The sequence below is a fragment of the Myotis daubentonii genome, chromosome 1 (assembly GCF_963259705.1).
Source record: "Myotis daubentonii chromosome 1, mMyoDau2.1, whole genome shotgun sequence".
Taxonomy (NCBI): Eukaryota; Metazoa; Chordata; class Mammalia; order Chiroptera; family Vespertilionidae; genus Myotis; species Myotis daubentonii.
In genome coordinates, this window is record NC_081840.1 from 129,534,740 (window position 1) to 129,554,062 (window position 19,323).

At 44.0% G+C, this 19,323-nt stretch overlaps 2 protein-coding genes across 5 annotated transcripts in view; both read right to left on the minus strand.

The window, feature by feature from the left end:
- Positions 1 to 19,323, minus strand: part of MSANTD7 (Myb/SANT DNA binding domain containing 7) — a 501,345-nt gene that overhangs the window by 267,141 nt on the left and 214,881 nt on the right. The gene's annotated exons all lie outside the window — the stretch shown is intronic.
- Positions 242 to 18,684, minus strand: OLAH (oleoyl-ACP hydrolase; the record flags this gene model as incomplete). The annotated part of the gene is made up of 7 exons (XM_059659772.1): positions 242 to 1,326; positions 1,956 to 2,038; positions 9,382 to 9,551; positions 10,205 to 10,304; positions 12,446 to 12,584; positions 17,454 to 17,584; positions 18,581 to 18,684. Coding segments are annotated over 7 exons (864 nt in total), but the record flags the coding sequence as incomplete, so codon positions are not given.

The following is a 19,323-nucleotide window of genomic DNA, read 5'->3' on the forward strand; positions in this document are numbered from 1 at the left end:
TCTCCATAATAAATTTTATTTTATTTGTACTTTGTTAAAAAGTACTGGTAAATTCTGAAAAATATCCCCTGTATGCATTTCCTTTTATCTTATTTACTAAGACTTTATATATGATTTTAAAATTGCTAAAAAAACATGAACCCCATATTATGTGATCATAAACATATCAATGCTTTAAAAGTTAACATTTTAATGTATGATGCTGGGTTAAGCAGTTTTAGCCATAAGCAAGAGACATCGGTTACATCCATCAAGTACTAGAGTTTATTGTGAAGATCCACAGGAAATCAGGAAATCAGGATGTCTGAGAGGAGAGCCAGGATTCCAAGGACAAACAGTTTGGGGATTGCCGGAGGCTGCAGGATCCACACGGCTCAGAGACACGGGGCCTCTTCATTCTCATCCGGAGTGTCTGCGTCTGCGGTTCCCATTTGTAGGCTTCATTGTTTTGTCTGGGCTCATTTTCCCTCCTTCTGCTTTTCCCCCTGTTAGCTCCAGCTGTTCTACTTCCTCCTCTTGTCAACATCAAACGCTCTCAGGGTGAGGCTGAGGTGCCTATGGGACATGGCGTTTGTACTTGGCCACTCCATATTCCCCCTCGGCCAAAGTTAGTCACTGCCAGGGTGGCAGCAGGGCCATCCAGAGCCAAAGGGCAGTCAATGTAGGAGGAACCCAGCAGAAGAGGGCAAGAGCTCCCAGGCACCCTGAGTACCAACAGAGCAGCCGGCAATGATTGCTTAGGACCATCTTGTTTTAACCAAGCAGTAGGTTACATTTTCTTATTAAATGGAATGAACCTACATTTTAAAAGATTAGATCAAGCTTTGAACCCTTGTGCGGATGAAACAATAATTTAATTTCAAGCATATGCCCTGTCTGCCATTTTCACTGTTAAAATAATTGAATGTAAACATGGATCATTTACTAAGCAGGAATTTTGTTGACAAACTTCCCACAGATAAGACTCAGATGAGATTCTAATACAAAGACAAAGGCCCTACCAGAAGTATGCTTGACCCATCTGACTTTTGTCCCCAGATACAGGTGTATATATATATAACAAATCCCCTGGCAGGAGCAAATGTATAACTTTCCAATTTCTGAATGAAAACAAAGAACTACTTCTGAAAAAAATTTTTCAAACTATCATATAATCACTTTGACTTTTTAAGACCGGAAAAACGTCTAGTCAGGCAAGCATCGATATTTCTAGACACTTGGTTATGTAGTTCATGATGAAGGTCTCATTGGAAGTTTCCATGAGATAAAAGTGATTTCCTGGACGCACATAAATATGAAAACTTCCACTGATTACATCTTTCCAGGCTAAAAATAAACAAAATTATAAATTTAGTAACAAGTGACATCAAAAACAACAAAACATTTATTTCCAGATATTACCTTTCAAAGATCTGAGCCCAGTGGCAAGTTGGTTTCAAGGTCTCATGTTCTATAAGTCCTGCATTTTTAATTTCTCTAAGACCTATCAGTATATAGTAGTAGTACCTGCATTCTCTCATTTTACATATGACCAACATCTCTCCATTTATATGAAACTAGGGGCCCGGTGCACGGTATTCATGTATGGGAGGGTGGTCCCTCAGCCCGGCCTGCACCCTCTCCAATCTGGCAGTCGGACATCCCTCTCGCAATCCGGGACCACTGGCTCCTAACCACTTGCCTGCCTACCAGCTGGATCGCTGCCTAACCGCTCCCCTGCTGGCCTCATGGCCCCAACTGCCCTCCGCTGCCAGCCTGATTGCCCCTAACCGCCTCTGCCCCACCACTGTGGCTTTGTCTGGAAGGAAGTCGCATGGTCGGAAGATGTCCTGTCTCCTGGTCTAATTATCATATTGCCCTTTTATTAGTATAGCTAAAACTTGGGCCCATTTTCTACTCATTGCAGTAACTGCTGGTTGAACTTTATCTCAATAAAATACTCAAAATTATTTCACCTTCTATATCCTCTACTACATCTTCAGATCCAACAAAGCATGTCAAGTCACAAGATAGAAGGGCCTCAGATGGTGCATTAAAGCTGTAAACGGAAAAGAGCCAGTTAGTAACTTTCCCCAGGATCTTTCCTGAAGTATTACCAGTGTCACTTGAATGGAACCGGGTGTGTCCTCACTTCTTTCTCTTTTGCTGTTTCTAGCAATTCAAAAAAATTTTTACCAGCTATATTTCCACATGTCAGACTGTGGTTCCGGCCATCTAACTTCTAGAACAACACAGATGGCAGCTGGATGGCACCTGGGCCCCCAGTCCAACTCAGGGTGAGGCTGGTTACAACTAGGCCCTTTAACTGCCATTCCCCAGAGACAACCAGCTCTCCATGGGCCAGAGAGAGTTGCAACCAGCAGAACAAAAGCAGGTTTGTGCCAGCAGGTTCCCTGAGTCGGTTCCGCCCATTCTTAGTTTAATCCCAACAGCAACATACATGTATTGAGTGTGGTGCTGGCTGCCATGTTGGCCACTAAGAACTTGTGGATAAACACGGTCTCTTTCCTCCTGCAACTTAGAAACTGGCTGGGGAGACAGACATAAATGAAATAATTAGATAACTAGAGAGATGTGTAAGTGCTGCCAAGGAGGACCTACGAACATTTGACATTTGGGGGTGAGGTGGCATTAAGCAAGGTCTCGAGGAAAAGGAGTTGAATCTGAGATCTGAATTAATAGGACAAAACTTGGAAACGGGGAGAGAGGCGGCAGGGGAAGAGGGAGGAGAATGAGCACAAACCAATGACTTTCAGAGAGTAAAGGGGGGATTGGGACAAATTAAGGTAAAAGAGGTGGGTAAGGTCCAAGTCTAGGCCTCATAGAGGATTTTGGTCACCCTTAGAATGACAGGAAGCCACCCAAAGGATTTAAGGCAAGTGCGCTGTGAAAAAAGCTGACTTCATACATCTGGATATAATGTGGGACACAGGGTCTATGACCAGCTCACTGGCTCTTTCAATAGTCCAGGCAAGAATTCCCACTCTTTAAAAAAAAAAAAAATTATTGATTTTTACAGAGAGGAAGGGAGAGGGATAGAGAGTTAGAAACATCGATCAGCTGCCTCCTGCACACTCCCTACTGGGGATGTGCCCGCAACCAAGGTACATGCCCTTGACCGGAATCGAACCTGGGACCCTGCAGTCCGCAGGCCGACGCTGCAGGCCGAAGCTCTATCCACTGAGCCAAACCGGTTAGGGCAGAATTCCCACTCTTAAAAAAAAAAAAAAAATCTCCACTCTTGCCCAGAAAGTAGAAAACTAGAAGTGCCACGCTCAACCTGATGATGAGAAAAAGCCCAACAAACTACAAGATCACAACTCCTTGAACTCATCAGAGAGCTGGGTCTGCAAGGCAAACTAGAAAAGAAATTCCAACGAGGGTCAGGCACCTTTAAGGAGATGTGAGGCGTGCAGACGGGCTCACATGCACAAAGCACAGGAGGAGGGGGTGTCTGCTGGCCATTCAAGGAAGAAGAAATCAGCTAAAATGTTAACAGCATGCAGGAGATCAAGCAGGAGGTGTGTGGGTGGGGGGGGGGGCGGGGCGGGAGGTGTCGTCAGATAGAATCCACATTGCTCGCCGGCTTTTTTCCACCGGCCTCACTGCGGGTTCACAAGAAAGACTGGGAAGGCTGTTCCCGCTGCCCGCGCCCGGGTTGAATCTCTGCAAATCCAGACGGAAAGGGGGTTCCTTCCCGGCCGCCCAGAGGGCGCCTGCAGCCCGGCTAGGAGCGCACCCGAGCCCGCGCGCACGGGCGGCGGCGGGGCGGAAGCTGCGGAGGCGCGGGCACCGGGGACCCGGCCCCGGACCGCCCCCCGCCGCTCCCCCTTCCCATGAAAGGGGCCCGGAGACCCTCCGAGGAAGAACTTGTTGGGGGCGGGTCTCGGCCCCGGGCGCCGGGGGCGGCAGCTATTGCCCGCGCGCGTTCGCGTTCGGCGGGGCCGGCCCGGCGGCGGCGGGAGGAGTCCGAGCCGGAGCCGGAGGAGGAACGGGCGGCGGCGGCGGGACGGCCCGCGAAGGAAGTTTCCTCTCCGCCGGGTGGGCGGCTGCCCCGCGAGCGGCTTCGCGACTTCCAGCACCAGCGGCGCGCGGGCAGCTACCGGGTGGGCAGCCGCCAGCAGGGCCAGGGCTCCCTGCCAAGGCGCGCGCGGGGCACAAAGTGGGGGTCACAGCTCTGAGGAACGAGACCTGCTCAGGGAACTGGAGGCTCCCGTCCGCCCTCGGCGGGGCTCTCGCCAGCAGGGCCGGTGCAGAAGCGGGAGTGTGAGCGGCGGGCCCGGGCCGCCCCCTCTCGGAAGTGCGTGTGAGCGGCGGGGTGGCGCTGCCGTCACAGGGCCTCGGACCTCAGCCGGTGCCTGCGCCCGCGCGGGGCCGGGTGCTGCCCACGGGCCGGAGCACCGCCCGGCGTGTTCTCTGCAGGTGTGGCCCCCGCACGGGCGGGCCCAGGGCCACAGTGCCGGGTGGCGGTCGTCTCCCGGAGGTCACCCCTCCCCGACGGCGTGTGTGTGTGTGTGTGTGTGTGTGTGTGTTGGGGGGTGGGGGCGGCTGTGTCTGCCGCAGGAGATGGACAGGCCAGTGCCCTCTGTGTGTGTGTGTGTGGGGGGGGGGCGGGCGGGGTAGTGTCATGTACCTTGGAATAGACACCCGTCTGGGTTATTCATGGTAACTGAGCAACCTGCTCTCCTGGCGGATGGAAACTCACAGGTCACCCGTGGCCTGGCCTTATTTTAGCAAACCTCTCCCTCTGCTTGGCCTGGGCTCCGGCCACTTGGCCAAGAGCTGCCTGGAGTTCCACGCTGTCGGGTGGGCGCTGCTGGCTGTCTGGTAAGATGGGCGTAGGGAGGAGGGGACCCACGGGGCCAGCAGGCGGATGCCTCTACGAGGCAGAGAGCGCGGTTGGTTGCCTCACCTTTGCCGTCGCTGCCCACTCAGCCTGCAGTGTTTGTGGTCCACTAGGATCCTCCAAGCATTCCCCCCTCAGAGGCCTGCGGGGGCCCTGGGCGGTGAGGCACAGGATGGTCCTGACTACGTTTCCCGCTGACCTTCTCTTGTCTGTTGCTGGGGCTTCTCTAACAGTGACCACAAACCAGGGGGCTTAAAACAATAGAGACTCGCCAGGCCGGTGTGGCTCAGTGGTGAGGTTCATAGGTCAGGGTTGGATCCCTATCAGGGCACATGCCAAGATTAAAGGCTCGATTTCCAGTAGGGGCCGTGCAGGAGGCGGCCAGTCATTCTCATCATTGATGTTTCTCTCTCTCTCTCTCTCTCTCTCTCTCTCTCTCTCTCTCCCTTCCTCTCTGAAATCAATAAAAGCATATTTAAAAAAAAAAACCACAAATCAAAAAGAAAGAAAGACTGGGAACAAGGCAGGAGGCCAGAAAGTGTCCCCAAGGTGGGGCAGGTGGGCAGATAGGCCATAAAATGGGCACTAAATCCCAGCCCTACCCAGACCCTTCTTTCTTAAGCAAAAGCCTCAAGCTGCTGGAGGCGGGGCATCAGACACTCACTTCCCTACAGCTGAAGACCAAGGCTGCAGGGCCCGGAAGCATTGACCCTCCACCCTTGGGGAGGGCCCACATCTTTACCAACCACAGACACAGGGAGAAGGGGCAGGCATGCTGAGAGTCCCACTCACAGGGCCCAGGCACAGGGGACCTGCCTAAGATGGGAGCTCAAGACTCCACTTCCAACAACTCCCTGTCTTACCCCAAAAGCTGACACCACACCTCGGGTAACAACTGTCTGTCAGTGGGGACAGACTGTTCTATGAGTCACAGGAAAGACTGATGCATTGAGGAAAACTCTCCAGCAGCCCAGTCTCCATGCTGAGCACACGTAACACTAGGGGACTTGGAAGCTAGCGTTGCCCTGAGGAACAATAGTAACAACAAAAGCCAAACAGGTCATCTCCAGTCTACATCGACTCAACTCCCCATACGCATAGCCTGATGAGATGTGCTCAGGTCCAGGTGTAAAAATATATCCTGCAGTCTCTGTTTTATGCATAATAGCTGGCCTTCAAGAAACAAAAATTATCAGACATAAGAAAGCAAAAAATAACTCCATTGTCAAGAGGCAAAGCAACGAAAAGAATCAGACTCAATAAGAGTTAGATGTTAGAACTATGTGACAGGGACTTAAAATACCTGTGTGTGAGATGTCAAAGGGTGTCGTGGAAAAGGTGGACAACATGCGTAGGCAAATGGGAAAGTTTATTAGAGAAGTGAGAACTATAAGAAAGTCAAGTGGAACTGTAGGAACAAACTGTAACCCACATGAATTCCTTTGACAGGCCCAGCAGTGGACTGGATACAGCTGAGGAAAGAATCACTGAACCTGAAGATGGTCAACAGGAATTATCCAAACTGAAAGGCAAAGAAAGACAGTTTAAAAAGGCAAGACTATTCCAGACCCAAAGGGACAAAATCCAACAGCCTCACATGTACTAGTATACAATCAGGTTCTAGGAGGAGACAAGAGAACAGCACGAATGCTCAGGCAGGAGACGAGGAACTTGAGTGAGTCACCCGCCACAGATTTCCATTCTGGCCACTAGTGGTCAGCAAACTGCAGCTCGCAAGCCACATGCGGCTCTTTGGCCCCTTGAGTGTGGCTCTTCCACAAAATACCGACTTCTGCGCATGGGCCACAAAGTTTCAATCGCACTGTACATGTGCGCCCACACGTGGTATTTTGTGGAAGAGCCACACCCAAGGGGTCAAAGAGCCTCATGTGGCTCCTGAGCCTCAGTTTGCTGACCACTGCACTAGGCTCTTAGCCCTGTGGTCATGGAAACAGAGAGGGGCGCTATAGGTCTGGTTTTATTTTTATTGGAAACAGCTGAGAGCTGCAGAGACCAGAAGACAGAACAGACTGAGACGACTGAAGGAGTAGATTGAAGGAGCGGGAGTAAAGAGGGGAGAAGAATCCGGAAAGCAGGGTTTGGAGAGAATGTTTGGAGTTTGGAGAGAGGGGGCATATGTGGTGAGTAGCTATTACACTCGGATTTACCGGGGGGAGGAGGAGAGTGCTAAGAAGGTTTCCTCTATTGTATGAGCACAATATCCCTGTGAGTGATTTCTCTTTTACTTTGGTGTTGGGGAGGTTTCTCCTGAGAGCTGCTGAGAGTGTGGCTAATGTTGCTGCCTTGGCATCCACTGTGTGGCTAAGCAGCCTGTGGGGGCCTTGAGTGACACTAGCCTAGATGACAGCTGCAAAGTCACAAGTAAGGGTAAGTCCCTGATATGACTCCCCCAACAACCTTTGTGATAAACAGTCTCTCCTGCCTCCCAGAGCCTTCCCCTCATGCATCCCTTAGACAAGACCCCCGTGAAGCGTACAAAACCCCACTTTTTTTGTTTGACTTGACCAATCTGACCTTGGCCCAGGAACCCCAAAGCACTCCACCACAGACACTATAATAAAGGTGTGTGCCCCCGTCCTGCCACACTGTCTGCCTACACCTGCCCTGCCCGCCCTGGGCCCTCCAGGTGTGCCATGGACCTCCTCCGGGGCTCGTGGGTAATCACCCTATTTCACTTCCTCTGGTGGGCTGTGGTTGAACATGGCCCACCACCGACACCCTGAGGCTCTGCTAAGATGTTAAAGCCACAACAGCCTTTGGTAGTGAATTTTTGTGTGTGTGTTTTCAGTTGTGGTAGTTAGTTACGCTGCCAACCTGACCTCATTTAGTCCTCACCGCAACACCTGGGGGGAGTTTTTATTCCTTTCTCTGACAGGTGGGACACAAACTGTTAAAGAAACTTGCTCTGAATGTCACAGTTGGTAAGCCACGGGCAGAGGGTTTTGATCTTGGGAGGCAGAGTGTACAGACAGCATGTTTGACTATTGTGCGAGGCTTAATGATTAAAACCCAGCTTTTGCCTACAGTATTTCATTGAATGTCCACAGTGACTTGGATTACTTTTCTATTTGGGGGCAGGGAAGGACGTGATGTCAGACTGGTTTCTTTGATTCTGACTCTTTACTCAGAAGTGACACAGACAGCTTATCCCTGTGAGACTCACACTTGGGCAAAGATGGTTGGGACAGAATGGCAAGAGGAACAGACTCCGGTCACCAGGGGCAGCTGGTGGACTTAGTGCTAGATTGGAGATGGCAGTGTACGGAGGGATGTGTCATAGGTGAGTGGGATTGTCTCTGTTCTCAAGATGCTTCAAGTACATTCCACTTTTTATAGATATTTGTATAAACTTCTCATCACAAACATTGTCATGGTGGCTCTATGCCTACGTCTAGCCTTTGTGGAGGAAATAGAAGAAACATCGGCCCAAGCATCTGCCTTCTAGGGATGTATGTGGAGGAGACAAAGCCCAGGAAAGATCGGAGGAATGCATGACAGAATCTAACGGTGACTAAGGGCCGAAGGCCGGCCCCGACTCACTGCAATGGGGAAGTTAGAGCCAGGGGCAGGTTTAGATGACTGGAGAGGCTTTATAGAATGTCAGGTCTCCAGGCCTCCAGACATCAAGCCCCAATGCATACATCCCAAAGCAATGGTCAGATGCCAGGGGGTTAAACAAGTTCTGGAACAGAATTCACAAAAAAAGCCGACTACTCCTTCCTCCCCGCTTCACCTCCACGCAGTTCAGAAAGTAGGGCTCTGCTTCTGGCCCTTGGAGAGGATGAGGGTGCCTTGGTGTTAGTTTATTCAACAAATACATGTTATATGATAAAACATATATGTTGAGCCACACATATACACACATATTTAAAACGAAGATATGCTGTATTTATCTTTCATTTATATCATTTTATATAATTTCTGTGCCCACACTCCATTCTTGTGGGAAGCCACCCATTGTCTTCACTATCAGAGAAGTGTAAACAAGGAGCCCGGAATGCTGGTGAACCTTGAGCCCTGGCGGGGCCAGAGCTATGCACTGATTGTCTAGTCCAGACAATGGTGGCTCAAGCAATTTCCTGACCAAATAGTCTCAGAGTAAATCTTTCTAATATTTACTGACCTTTAAGATAGTCTGTCTGTTACCACAGCTACCTGCCTAAGAGCTAGATGTGTATCCAAAATTGAATAAAAGGTTGGTAAGGCCTGGGCACGAGGGGAAGTCCTTCCCCTTGCATTGGCCTTCCTGCCTGGCCCCCAATATTTCCAATTATTTCTTGTCTCGTCTCTGTCATTTGCACACAGCCCTTCTCCAGATCCCGAACCCTGAACCACGCAGGACGTGGATCATCACATTCTGAGCCAGTAAAAATATCACAGTGGCTCTAAAGGAAATAAAATCAAACTCTTGGGATGTCATCTTCCTGAATAAGCAGCCTCAGAGAATTTCCAACCTATATTTTTCTACAGATAATTATTTCTTTTTCAAAAACACATGTATTTCAGTCACTTACGTGTAATCGCGAAGAATGCGTACATCTGCCATCAGTCTGGGCAAATATTGTTGAGAAAATTCCTCGTCATTAATCAAATCCGCGGGAGTGCCTCCAAAAGTCAAAATGAAAGAGCGAAAGTGCTCTTCTGACAATTCTTTATCTTCAGGAATGCGAGGCCTGGCCTTTGACTTGAAATGTGAAAAACATAAGTCTAATATTTCATATAACTTACTCGTTCATAAACCGAAAGCTCCCTCTCCAGGGAAATGCCATTAAGTCAGGGTCAGAAGAGGACTTCTTTATCTACAGGTTTCGGGGCAGACCTCCTTCTTTTGAAAAGCAGGGAGAAGAAAGTTCCCTTACACTAGGACCCAGTGTCATAATGCCGCCGGGCTGGCCGTTGGGCCTTCCTTCGGAGGGGGAAGGGAGAGCAAGGCAGGAGTGTGGGCAGCACAGCAGCACTGACTTGAAGAGCCAGGGTAGCACGAAACATTGAGGTCACTTTCCCCTTTAGAGATGTCAAGTACTCTTCCTGGCTCTGACCCAGTTACTTGGCTGAACGCTGATGAAGTTCCCACCTGACTCAGAATGAAAGAACAAGCACTTCGGGTGGATAATGGCTTGGAGACACTGGGGACTGACCAGGAAATGGCTAAAGTGCATTTCAGAGGAAAGGGGAGATGATATTGGAAGAAATTTGAGGGTGTTTTCATGAGCCAGTAGGGTCTCACCATCATCCCCATGCTGGGCCAGAATTCACCATACAGGGAAATAGCATCGTGATTTACCCCTCATTTCCCTCCTCTTCACCACTTACCCTAAGGAAAATGAAATTACTTACATGAGGAGGAGTTGCACTTGACACAAATAAATGCATTGGTTCTAGCTTGTGTTTTTCTTTTAGGTGTAGTGCAGTCATAAAAGCAATGGAGGCCCCCATACTAAATTTGGGAAAGAAAAACATGATAACAACTGTTCAACAAAGTCATGGTAATCCACTGAAAGTATATAAAGACAAGAATCATAAAACAGCAATGATCGTGACATTTGCAAAGAAAAGTATAAGTTACTTAAATAATAAATGTATTTATGAGGGTATACTTTCAACAACTTATATCAGCATAAAAAGTGTTTTTAAGACATCCTCGATAGTTCAGGCCAAAATTTAGTACTTACTCCATAATGCCTTGAAATTTATTTCAGTTTCCTTTTGTCCCTTCAGCTCTCTATCACTAGGCCTTTGATAGTATGTATCAGCAGTTCCCAAAGTATGGTCTGGGGTCCCCTGGGAATTCCTGAGACCTTTTCATGTGGTCTATGAGGTTAAAGCTATTTTCATGACAATGCCAGAATGTTATATTCCTACTCTCGTCCTCTTCTGAGTGCATAGTTGAGTTTCCCTGAGGGTATGTGACGTGGGATATTGCAACAGTTTGAATGCAGAAGCAGAAATGAGAATCCAGCTGCCTTCTATTCAGCCAGACAATAAACAGATTTGCAAAAGTGTAAAAGCCTTACCTCTCACTAATTTTGAGAGGAAATACAGTCTTTTACTTAAAACTATATTTATGACAACATGCAGCGGGTTTATTAATATTATTTTAACATGTGTATATTTAAATTTCTTAGTTTTAATTTCTGATATAGTAAATATTGACATAGTATCACACATAAGCAAAAGCTCTCTAAGGTCCTCAATGTTTTTTAAATGTATTAAAACAGTACTGGGACCAAAAAGTTTGTGAGCTACAGTAGACATTATGTAGATATGTTTTGTAAACAATACCGCCAGGGATTACTTTGGTAAATATCTTGGGGGAGGAAAAGGGAAACTCAGTCCTATGTTCATTGCTGAGGAAGCGTAAATTGCAGGTAATTTGGAAATGTATATTAAGAGCTCTAACAATGGGCATATCATTTAACCGAAATTCTGAAGATTTATACTAAGAAACTTATGAGATATATACAAAATTTTCTATAAAAATGTTCATTGAAAAATTTTTAAAGACATTTTTTTTAAAAAAAAATTATATTTATTGCTGACACCATTATAGATGTCCCCCTTCCCCGCCTTTACCCACCTCTACCCAGCTCCCACCCTCTCCCCGCTATCCACTCTGCCGCCCCCCCCCCCCCCCCCCCGCATCACCACACTCTTGTCTGTGTCCGTGGCTATGTATATATGCTCTTTGGCTAACAGAAAAAGATAAAAGTAATGATGTCCACAAAGGGAGATTAATAAAATGATAAAACAGGTCATGAAGCAATGTGACCTTCACAACAATAGTAAGTGAAAGAAAGTCAGGAAAAGATATAAAGCAGGACCATATATGTAACATACTATGGAACCACATCAAAATTTTAAAATACTTTCTAAGATGACACTTTTTATTTTTTGCCTGACCATATCTATAAATATTATATAACATAGTAGCCAAAATTTAGTGAGTTCTTATCACATACCAAATAATTTATGATCATTATTCTTTAATCCTCATAAGAAGGAACTATTATTTTTCCAGCTTTACAGAGAAGGAAACTAATTCAAAAAACATAGGAATTTGTCCCAGGTCAAACTGGCTAAGAGGCAGTTAAAACTGCAGGTTTCACATTATAACCTTAAAATTATACATCTAGCACATACTATTTATATAATTGTTAAAATTAAAAATAAGTGCAATATAAGTTACTGCTATAATCTTGATTTTACAAGTCCTGCTTTTTGTTGTTGTTGTTTGCCTAAAGATATAATTACTATACAAACAGCCAATTGTAAGAGTTGTGACTGGCCATAATTGTTCAATATTCTAGGACTATTTTCCTATGAGAAGATGCCAGGAGCCCAGGATTTTCACAATTCATCACACAACCTGGCATTTATATCTTTATGGTCCCTATTGCACTATTCCAGTCTAACTTTCTTGTCTGAGAATAGCTATAGCCATATTTAATCACTCACTCCTTTAAGCAGCGATGAAGCAGTGTAACAATACAAAAAGCATGCATCTCACAAGACACAAAGAACAATATTTGCCAACAACTTGTGATTGAGGAAATGGCTTTTAAAACAGATTTTTAATACCTGTGGCCAAAAAATGCAAATGGTTTATCCTGGAGGACTGGCAGCAGAACACAAACAATTTCACTAACTATCTGGCACATGTCACTGGCAAAAGGCTCTTCAAATCGACTTTCTCTCCCAGCAAGCCTTATGGAGTGCACTGGAGATCAGAAAACACAAGTGAATGCATCAGTGAGTGAGTGAGATACTGTGACGTTGTAAAGGAGCTTATGTTAACATGACATGAATAATTTCAAAGAAATGAATACTATCAAATCCAGTGATATAAAAGATTTAGGATTTGCTGAGAAAAAGCAGTACCATAAGATACAGCAGACTATCTGAAAAATGCTCTCCAACTACAAAATACCTAGAAATACTAAATGAAACATCCATATAATAGGTTAGCTCACAGTAAAAGTAATGAGCATGTACTAATGGAATGGCCACTCTGACACCTATTGCCTACATCAGGAAAATAAACTATCAGGTTTCAAGGGTGACCTATAACAGAGCCCTTGACATAAAGCCAGGGACTCTGAGCTCTAAACTCTCAGTGAAAAGTAGACGAGGAAAAAAAATCTTCCTAATGCCAAAGGGAAATAATAACTTTCTGTGTTTACCTTGGCTCTGAATGGAAAAAGTCTGCCCTTATATTTTTTTAACAGAAGCCTTGCATTTATGCAAATTTGAAGTTTAAATTGATATTATCTTGGTAATCTGATGAAAATGAAGCTGAAAAAATAACTCTGTGGTACTGGACTTTGATTTTTGTTTATTTATTTTTTAATCTTTATTGTTGAGAGTATTACATGCTAGTAGAGCCTCCTTTTTTCCCCATTAACCTCTTCCAGGCTGCTCCCGTTCCCCTAACCCTCCAGGCCCTCACCACCCCATTGTCTGTGTCCCTGGGTTCTGCATATATGCATTCCAGTTCATTGGTTGATCTTTTCCCACCCACCCTTCCTGTCTTTCCTCTGAGGTTCAACGGTGTGTTTATGCTTCTATGACTCTGGGTCTATTTTTGATCATCAGTTTATTTGGTTCATTAGATTCCACATATGAGTGAGATCATAATGGTATTTGTCTTCGACTTATTTTGTTGTATTGCAAATTGGCAAGCTGGACAAGACGCCTAATGAGCCAATTAGTTAGGAGTCATCTTTGTTGCACGCAGGTTCAGAGCAGATTTCCTCTGTCAAATTCTGAACAAACACAAGAGGGAGTATTTCCTTTTTATATCCTTCTAGTTCTTTGTGTAAGACAGCTTGTAACCTTGAATACATATCGTATCTAATCAAACACCTGTAACCTTGGATGAACAAACACTTGGCAAAATATGTGATTTAATATTAGTAACAGTGTATCAGCCCCTTTAGATGGCTAGCTTGCAAGGTCAGACAAATAGGTTTATCTTTTCTATTATTCAAGCTAAAAAACAAAGTTATATTTTATAGAATAAGAGACTATCTAAAAATAACAGAGTAATTCAAACAGCAGTTTTAAACAGCAGTTTTTCCACAGGAGGGACCACTATGCTTCAATTTCACTTAGCATAACGCTCTCGAGATCCATCCATGTTGTCGCAGTAAACACTGAGCGCACCTCTCTTTGAGGTCGCCATTTTGTTCCTTGGATATATAACCAGAGTGGGATTATTGGATCATAAATGGTAGTTATAGTTTTAATTTTTAAGGAACCTCCATAATGTTTTCCATAGTTACTATACCAATTCATAATCCCACCAATACTGCAAAAAGTTTTCCTTTTGTCACACCTTCATCAACACTTGTTGTTTCTTTTTGATGATGGCCATTCTAACAGGTGTGAGGTGATATCTCATTGTGGTTTTAATTTGCATCTCCCTGATGTTTAGTGATGTTGACCCCCTTTTCATGTACCTGTTAGCCATCTGTATGTCTTCTTTAGAAAAATGTCTATTCAGGTCCTTTGCCTATTTTTAACTTGGATTGGTTTTTATTGTTGTTTAGTTGTATGAGTTCCTTATAGAGTTTGGATATAAACTCTTATCAAGTGTGTGGTTTGCAAATATTTGCCCCATTCAGTAGGTTACTCTTTCATTTTGTTGATGGTTTCAATTGTTCTTTAAAAGCTTTTTAATTTGATGTAGTCCCACTTGTTTATTTTGCTTTTGTTGCTTGTGCTTTAGGTATCATATAAAAATAGTCAGCACCAAGACCAATGCCAAGGAGCTTTTTCTCTGCTTTCTTCCAGGAGCTTCATGATTTCAGTTCTTACATTTAAGTTTTTAATCCATTTTGAGTTAATTTTTGTGAGTCTAAGATAGGGGTCTTGTTTGATTCTTTTGCATGTGAATATCCCATTTTCCCAGCACCATGTTTTGAAGAGACTATCTTTTTTCCATTGAATACTCCTGTCTTCCTTGTCAGATATTAGTTGACCAGATACGCATGGGTTTATTTCTGAGCTCTTGATTCTGTTCCAATGGTTTATGTATCTGTTTTTATGCCAATAGCATTCTGTTTTGATTATTATAATTAACTATAGTCACCATGTAATGTACAGCATGGTGACTATAGTTAACAGTGCTATATGGTATAGCTGAAAGTTGCTAAGAGTGTAGCTCTTAAAAATTGTGAAAAAAAGAAGACGGAAAACATTGTAACTATGTGAGGCAATAGATGTTAACTTTTTGTGGTAATCATTTTGATGTATTTATATATACAACTATAATGTTGTTCACCTAAAACATATAATGTTAAATATTACTTATATCTCAATAACACTGGAAAAAAATAAAATCAGAGTAATTTCATGCACAGATTTATTTAAAAAAATGTAAAATTTAACATTAATAGTATTGTCAAGAATATAGAGCAATAAGAATTTTCTTTCCATATACTTCTTTGACAGTGTAAGTCACTGCAATTCCTTCGAAGAACTATTTGGCAATCCTATATAATAGAGAGGTAATATGCAAATTGACTATCACTCCAACACATAAGATGACCACCACAAGATGGCAGCAGGGGAGAGGGCAGTTGGGAGGGACCAGGCCTGCAAGGGAGGGCAGTTGGGGGTGACTAGGTGGCAGGGGAGGGCAGTTGGGGGCAATTGGGCTGACAGGGGAGCAGTTAGGCATCAATCAGGCTGGCAGGCAGGTGACTGGTTGGGAGCCAGCAGTCCTGGATTGTGAGAGGGATGTCCGACTGTCCATTTAAGCCCGATCCCACCAGGGTCAGGCCAAAACGGGCAGTTGGACATCCCTGAAGGGGTCCCAGATTGGAGAGGGTGCAGGCTGGGCTGCGGTGCAATGATAGTTACACATACACAAATCAGTAAATTTCATACATCACATTAGCACAGTGGTTCTCCACCTTGGCTGCACATTAGAATCACCTGGGAATCTTTTTAAAATCCTGATTTCTGGGCCTCATTCTCCAGAAATTCTGTTTCTTTGTTATGGGGTGGGGCCACAACATTAGTAACTAAGAAACAGAATTTCCGGAGGATGAGGCCCAGAAATCAGGATTTTAAAAAGATTCCCAGGTGATTCTGATGTGCAGCCAAGGTTGAGAACCACTGCATTAGCAGAATAAAGGATAAAATTTATACGGTCACCTCAATAGGTGAATAAAAAGAATGTGACTTCCTTTCATGATAAAGACTCTCAGCAAATGAGATATACCTAGAAGAAATGTACTTCAACATAACAAAGGTCATATATGACAAGGCTACAGGTAGCATAAAACTCAATGGTGAAAAGCTGAAAACTCTTCCTTTAAGATCAGGATTAAGACAAGAATGCCATGAGGGAGGGGGGGGTAAGAGATCAACCTAAGGACTTGTATGCATGTATATATGTATAACCAATGGACATAAGACACTGGGGGATAGGGGAGGCTAGGGGACTGTCAAGAGCGGGGGGGGGGGGAGGACACATATGTAATATCCTTTGTAATACTTTAAGCAATAATTAAAAAAAAAAGACAAGAATGCCTGCTCTCAAGACTTCTATTCAACATAATACTGGAGTCCTAGCCAGAGCAATTAGGAAGAATAAATGAATGAAAGAAAGAAGTAAAAAAGTTTTTGTTTGCAGATGACATGACTTTATATAGAAAGACTCCACCAAAAAAATGGTTAGAACTAATCAACAAATGGTTAGAACTAATCAACAAATTTAGTGAAGTTGCAGGATACAAAATTAACATACATCGCCGAAACCAGTTTGGCTCAGTGGATAGAGCGTCAGCCTGCGGACTGAGGGGTCCCAGGTTCGATTCCGGTCAAGGGCATGTACCTGGGTTGCGGGCACATCCCCAGTGGGAGATGTGCAGGAGGCGGCTGATCGATGTTTCTCTCCCATCGATGTTTCTAACTCTCTCTCTCTCTCCCTTCCTCTCTGTAAAAAATCAATAAAATATATTTTTTAAAAAAATACAAATCAGTTGCATTTCTGTAGACCAACAATGTACATCCAAAAAAGATATTAAGAAAACAATTCCATTTACAAAAGCATCAAAAACAATAAAATGCTTAGGAATAAGTTTAACCAAGAATAATGCTTTTTGAAGATAGACATTGGTAAGTGAAAGATGTCTATTGTAAATTCTATAACAACCACTAAAAAGAGAAATATGGCTTATAAGGCAATAGAGGAAGTACAAAAAAAAAATGATGTTTTAATATTACATTCATTCAAAAGAAAAAGACAAAATGGAAAATGGAATAACTCACAGACAGAACAAATTGAAAACAACTGTAAGATAGTAGATTCCATTTTACCATATCAATAATTACATTAAAAACAAGTGCAAGGTTAGAATACCATTTCCTAAAAAGTCCTTCTAGCTCCAATAATAACAAAATAAAGGTAACAGAATTTCTTACTTTAGAAATATAAAATTTATGTTACTAGAATGTAATCTTGAATAACTTATTGTATGTCTCCCAATATGGAAAATCGTTACTGTGCTTTGAATTCCTATAGGTGCTGGCCATCTGACCATATAAATTGCCTGGATGGTGTTGAAAGTTAACGTACCTTCCAGTGAGTCATTCATCTTTTCACCCCATTTGGCAAAATAAAGGGAGCCACTTCCTGCCCAGGGAAAGCAGATCAGCCTACACACTGCATTAGGCTTTGGGTATAAGCAGCTCACAGCTTTTTCATTCCTGGGGGAAAAGAAAAATACAGTTAACATTATACATATCAATTAATTCACCCAAACTGAATTAGGTGTGTTTTAATGGAAATCATTATAAGTTATAAGGAGAATATGTTCAACTATAAAGTGAGTGTCAATTTTTCCAATAAGAACGCCCCCCTACCCCCCGCAAAAAGGTTTTATGGTTTGTTCTTGACAACTTGAATTTGTAAACTTTTAGAATATAGATAAAATAGTCAAATATTTCTACATAACATTTAGCAAGTACATTTAATATGCACATTTAAAATGATAAAAATGTTAATTCAGAAATTGCCTTTTTCACAATTTAGGGATTAGTTTTATCTAAACAGTTTATGGGCAGCTTTGATCTCAGTGTCCTGACTTAACCCTTTTCCCATATTCTCAGCACAATATACAAGTGGGCCACTAAGTGGCAAGAAGTAGAGAGCATATTTGGGAAGCTTTGGATTAGATTCGCAGCGGTTCTCAACCTGTGGGTCGCGACCCCTTTTGCAGTCAAATGACCCTTTCACAGGGGTCACCTAAGATCATCCTGCATATCAGATATTTACATTACGATTCATAACAGTAGCAACATTACCGTTATGAAGTAGCAACGAGAATAATTTTATGGTTGGGTCACAACATAAGGAACTATATTTAAAGGGCCAGAAGGTTGAGAACCACTGGATTAGAGGGTCAGGGACAAGAACTTCCTCTCCACTTTGGTGTGAAAAGTGCACTTCACCTTCACCTCTCCTCATCCACACAAGTGCTCCAGCCAAGTTGTGGATGTACACGTTCACTTTAAATCACTTCCAATTCAATACCGTTGTACAAAGTGAGTGTTAGTGACATGTACAATGCCTTGCACTAGAAGCAGTGGGCACCAAATGAGGCTTCTGTTGGAAGCCCCTCTCAGTCTAACAAGGTGGCCTTACAGAGCAGAGCGTCGGAGCACCTGGGGCGGGGCAAGGCCCAGGCTGCACCCAGAGCGTACCTGGCTGCCCCAGCTTTGTTTTCTTTTTCCATGTTGCGAGGAGATGGTGCACAATTGCTGGTCTTGGCAGCTTGTGAGTCAATGCCAAATTCAATACCTCTTGCTCACACAGAAGAATGACCAGATTTCTTTTTAAATCTGTTGACTGTATTTACTTTTTCAACCCCTATTTAAAAAAAGAAGTGGGTTAGAAGCAACATAACTGATGTACTCCAAGCACAATGGAGCCTCCAGCTAATACAGAGAGAAAAGGTGCAACATTTTAAAACTCTAACAACTGAACAACCCTGCAGGTGAATCAAGCAGAAAACAGTGCCTACCAGAAAACTGGGATAGGAAGGGGATGTTTGTTTTTAAAATATAAATGTTTTGGTTTCCTAAATAGTTGTATTTTCTCTACAATCTTAAGGAAGAGATAGGAAGTCCAAAAAAGACTTCATTACTGTGCCAGATTTCCAATTTAGTGAGCAGCAAGTACTCAGAAAAGAAAAGAAAAATAATTAGTGAAAGGTCTGCCATTTGTAAAGGCTTTTACCTCTTTACACCATAGGAGCTCCTCGAATCCCAAGTAGTAACCTTGTCTCAGTCCTCAGCTGCGAATCTCAGAACAGCCCTGGGAGCCCAGGCAAATCCTTCAACCTACCCAGCCCTTAGGGTGGCGAGCAGACCGGAGTGCCAGGAAGGCTTCTTCACCAGAGGCAGCGCGTTCACAGAGACGGGAATCTGTCCCCAGAATCTTCTTT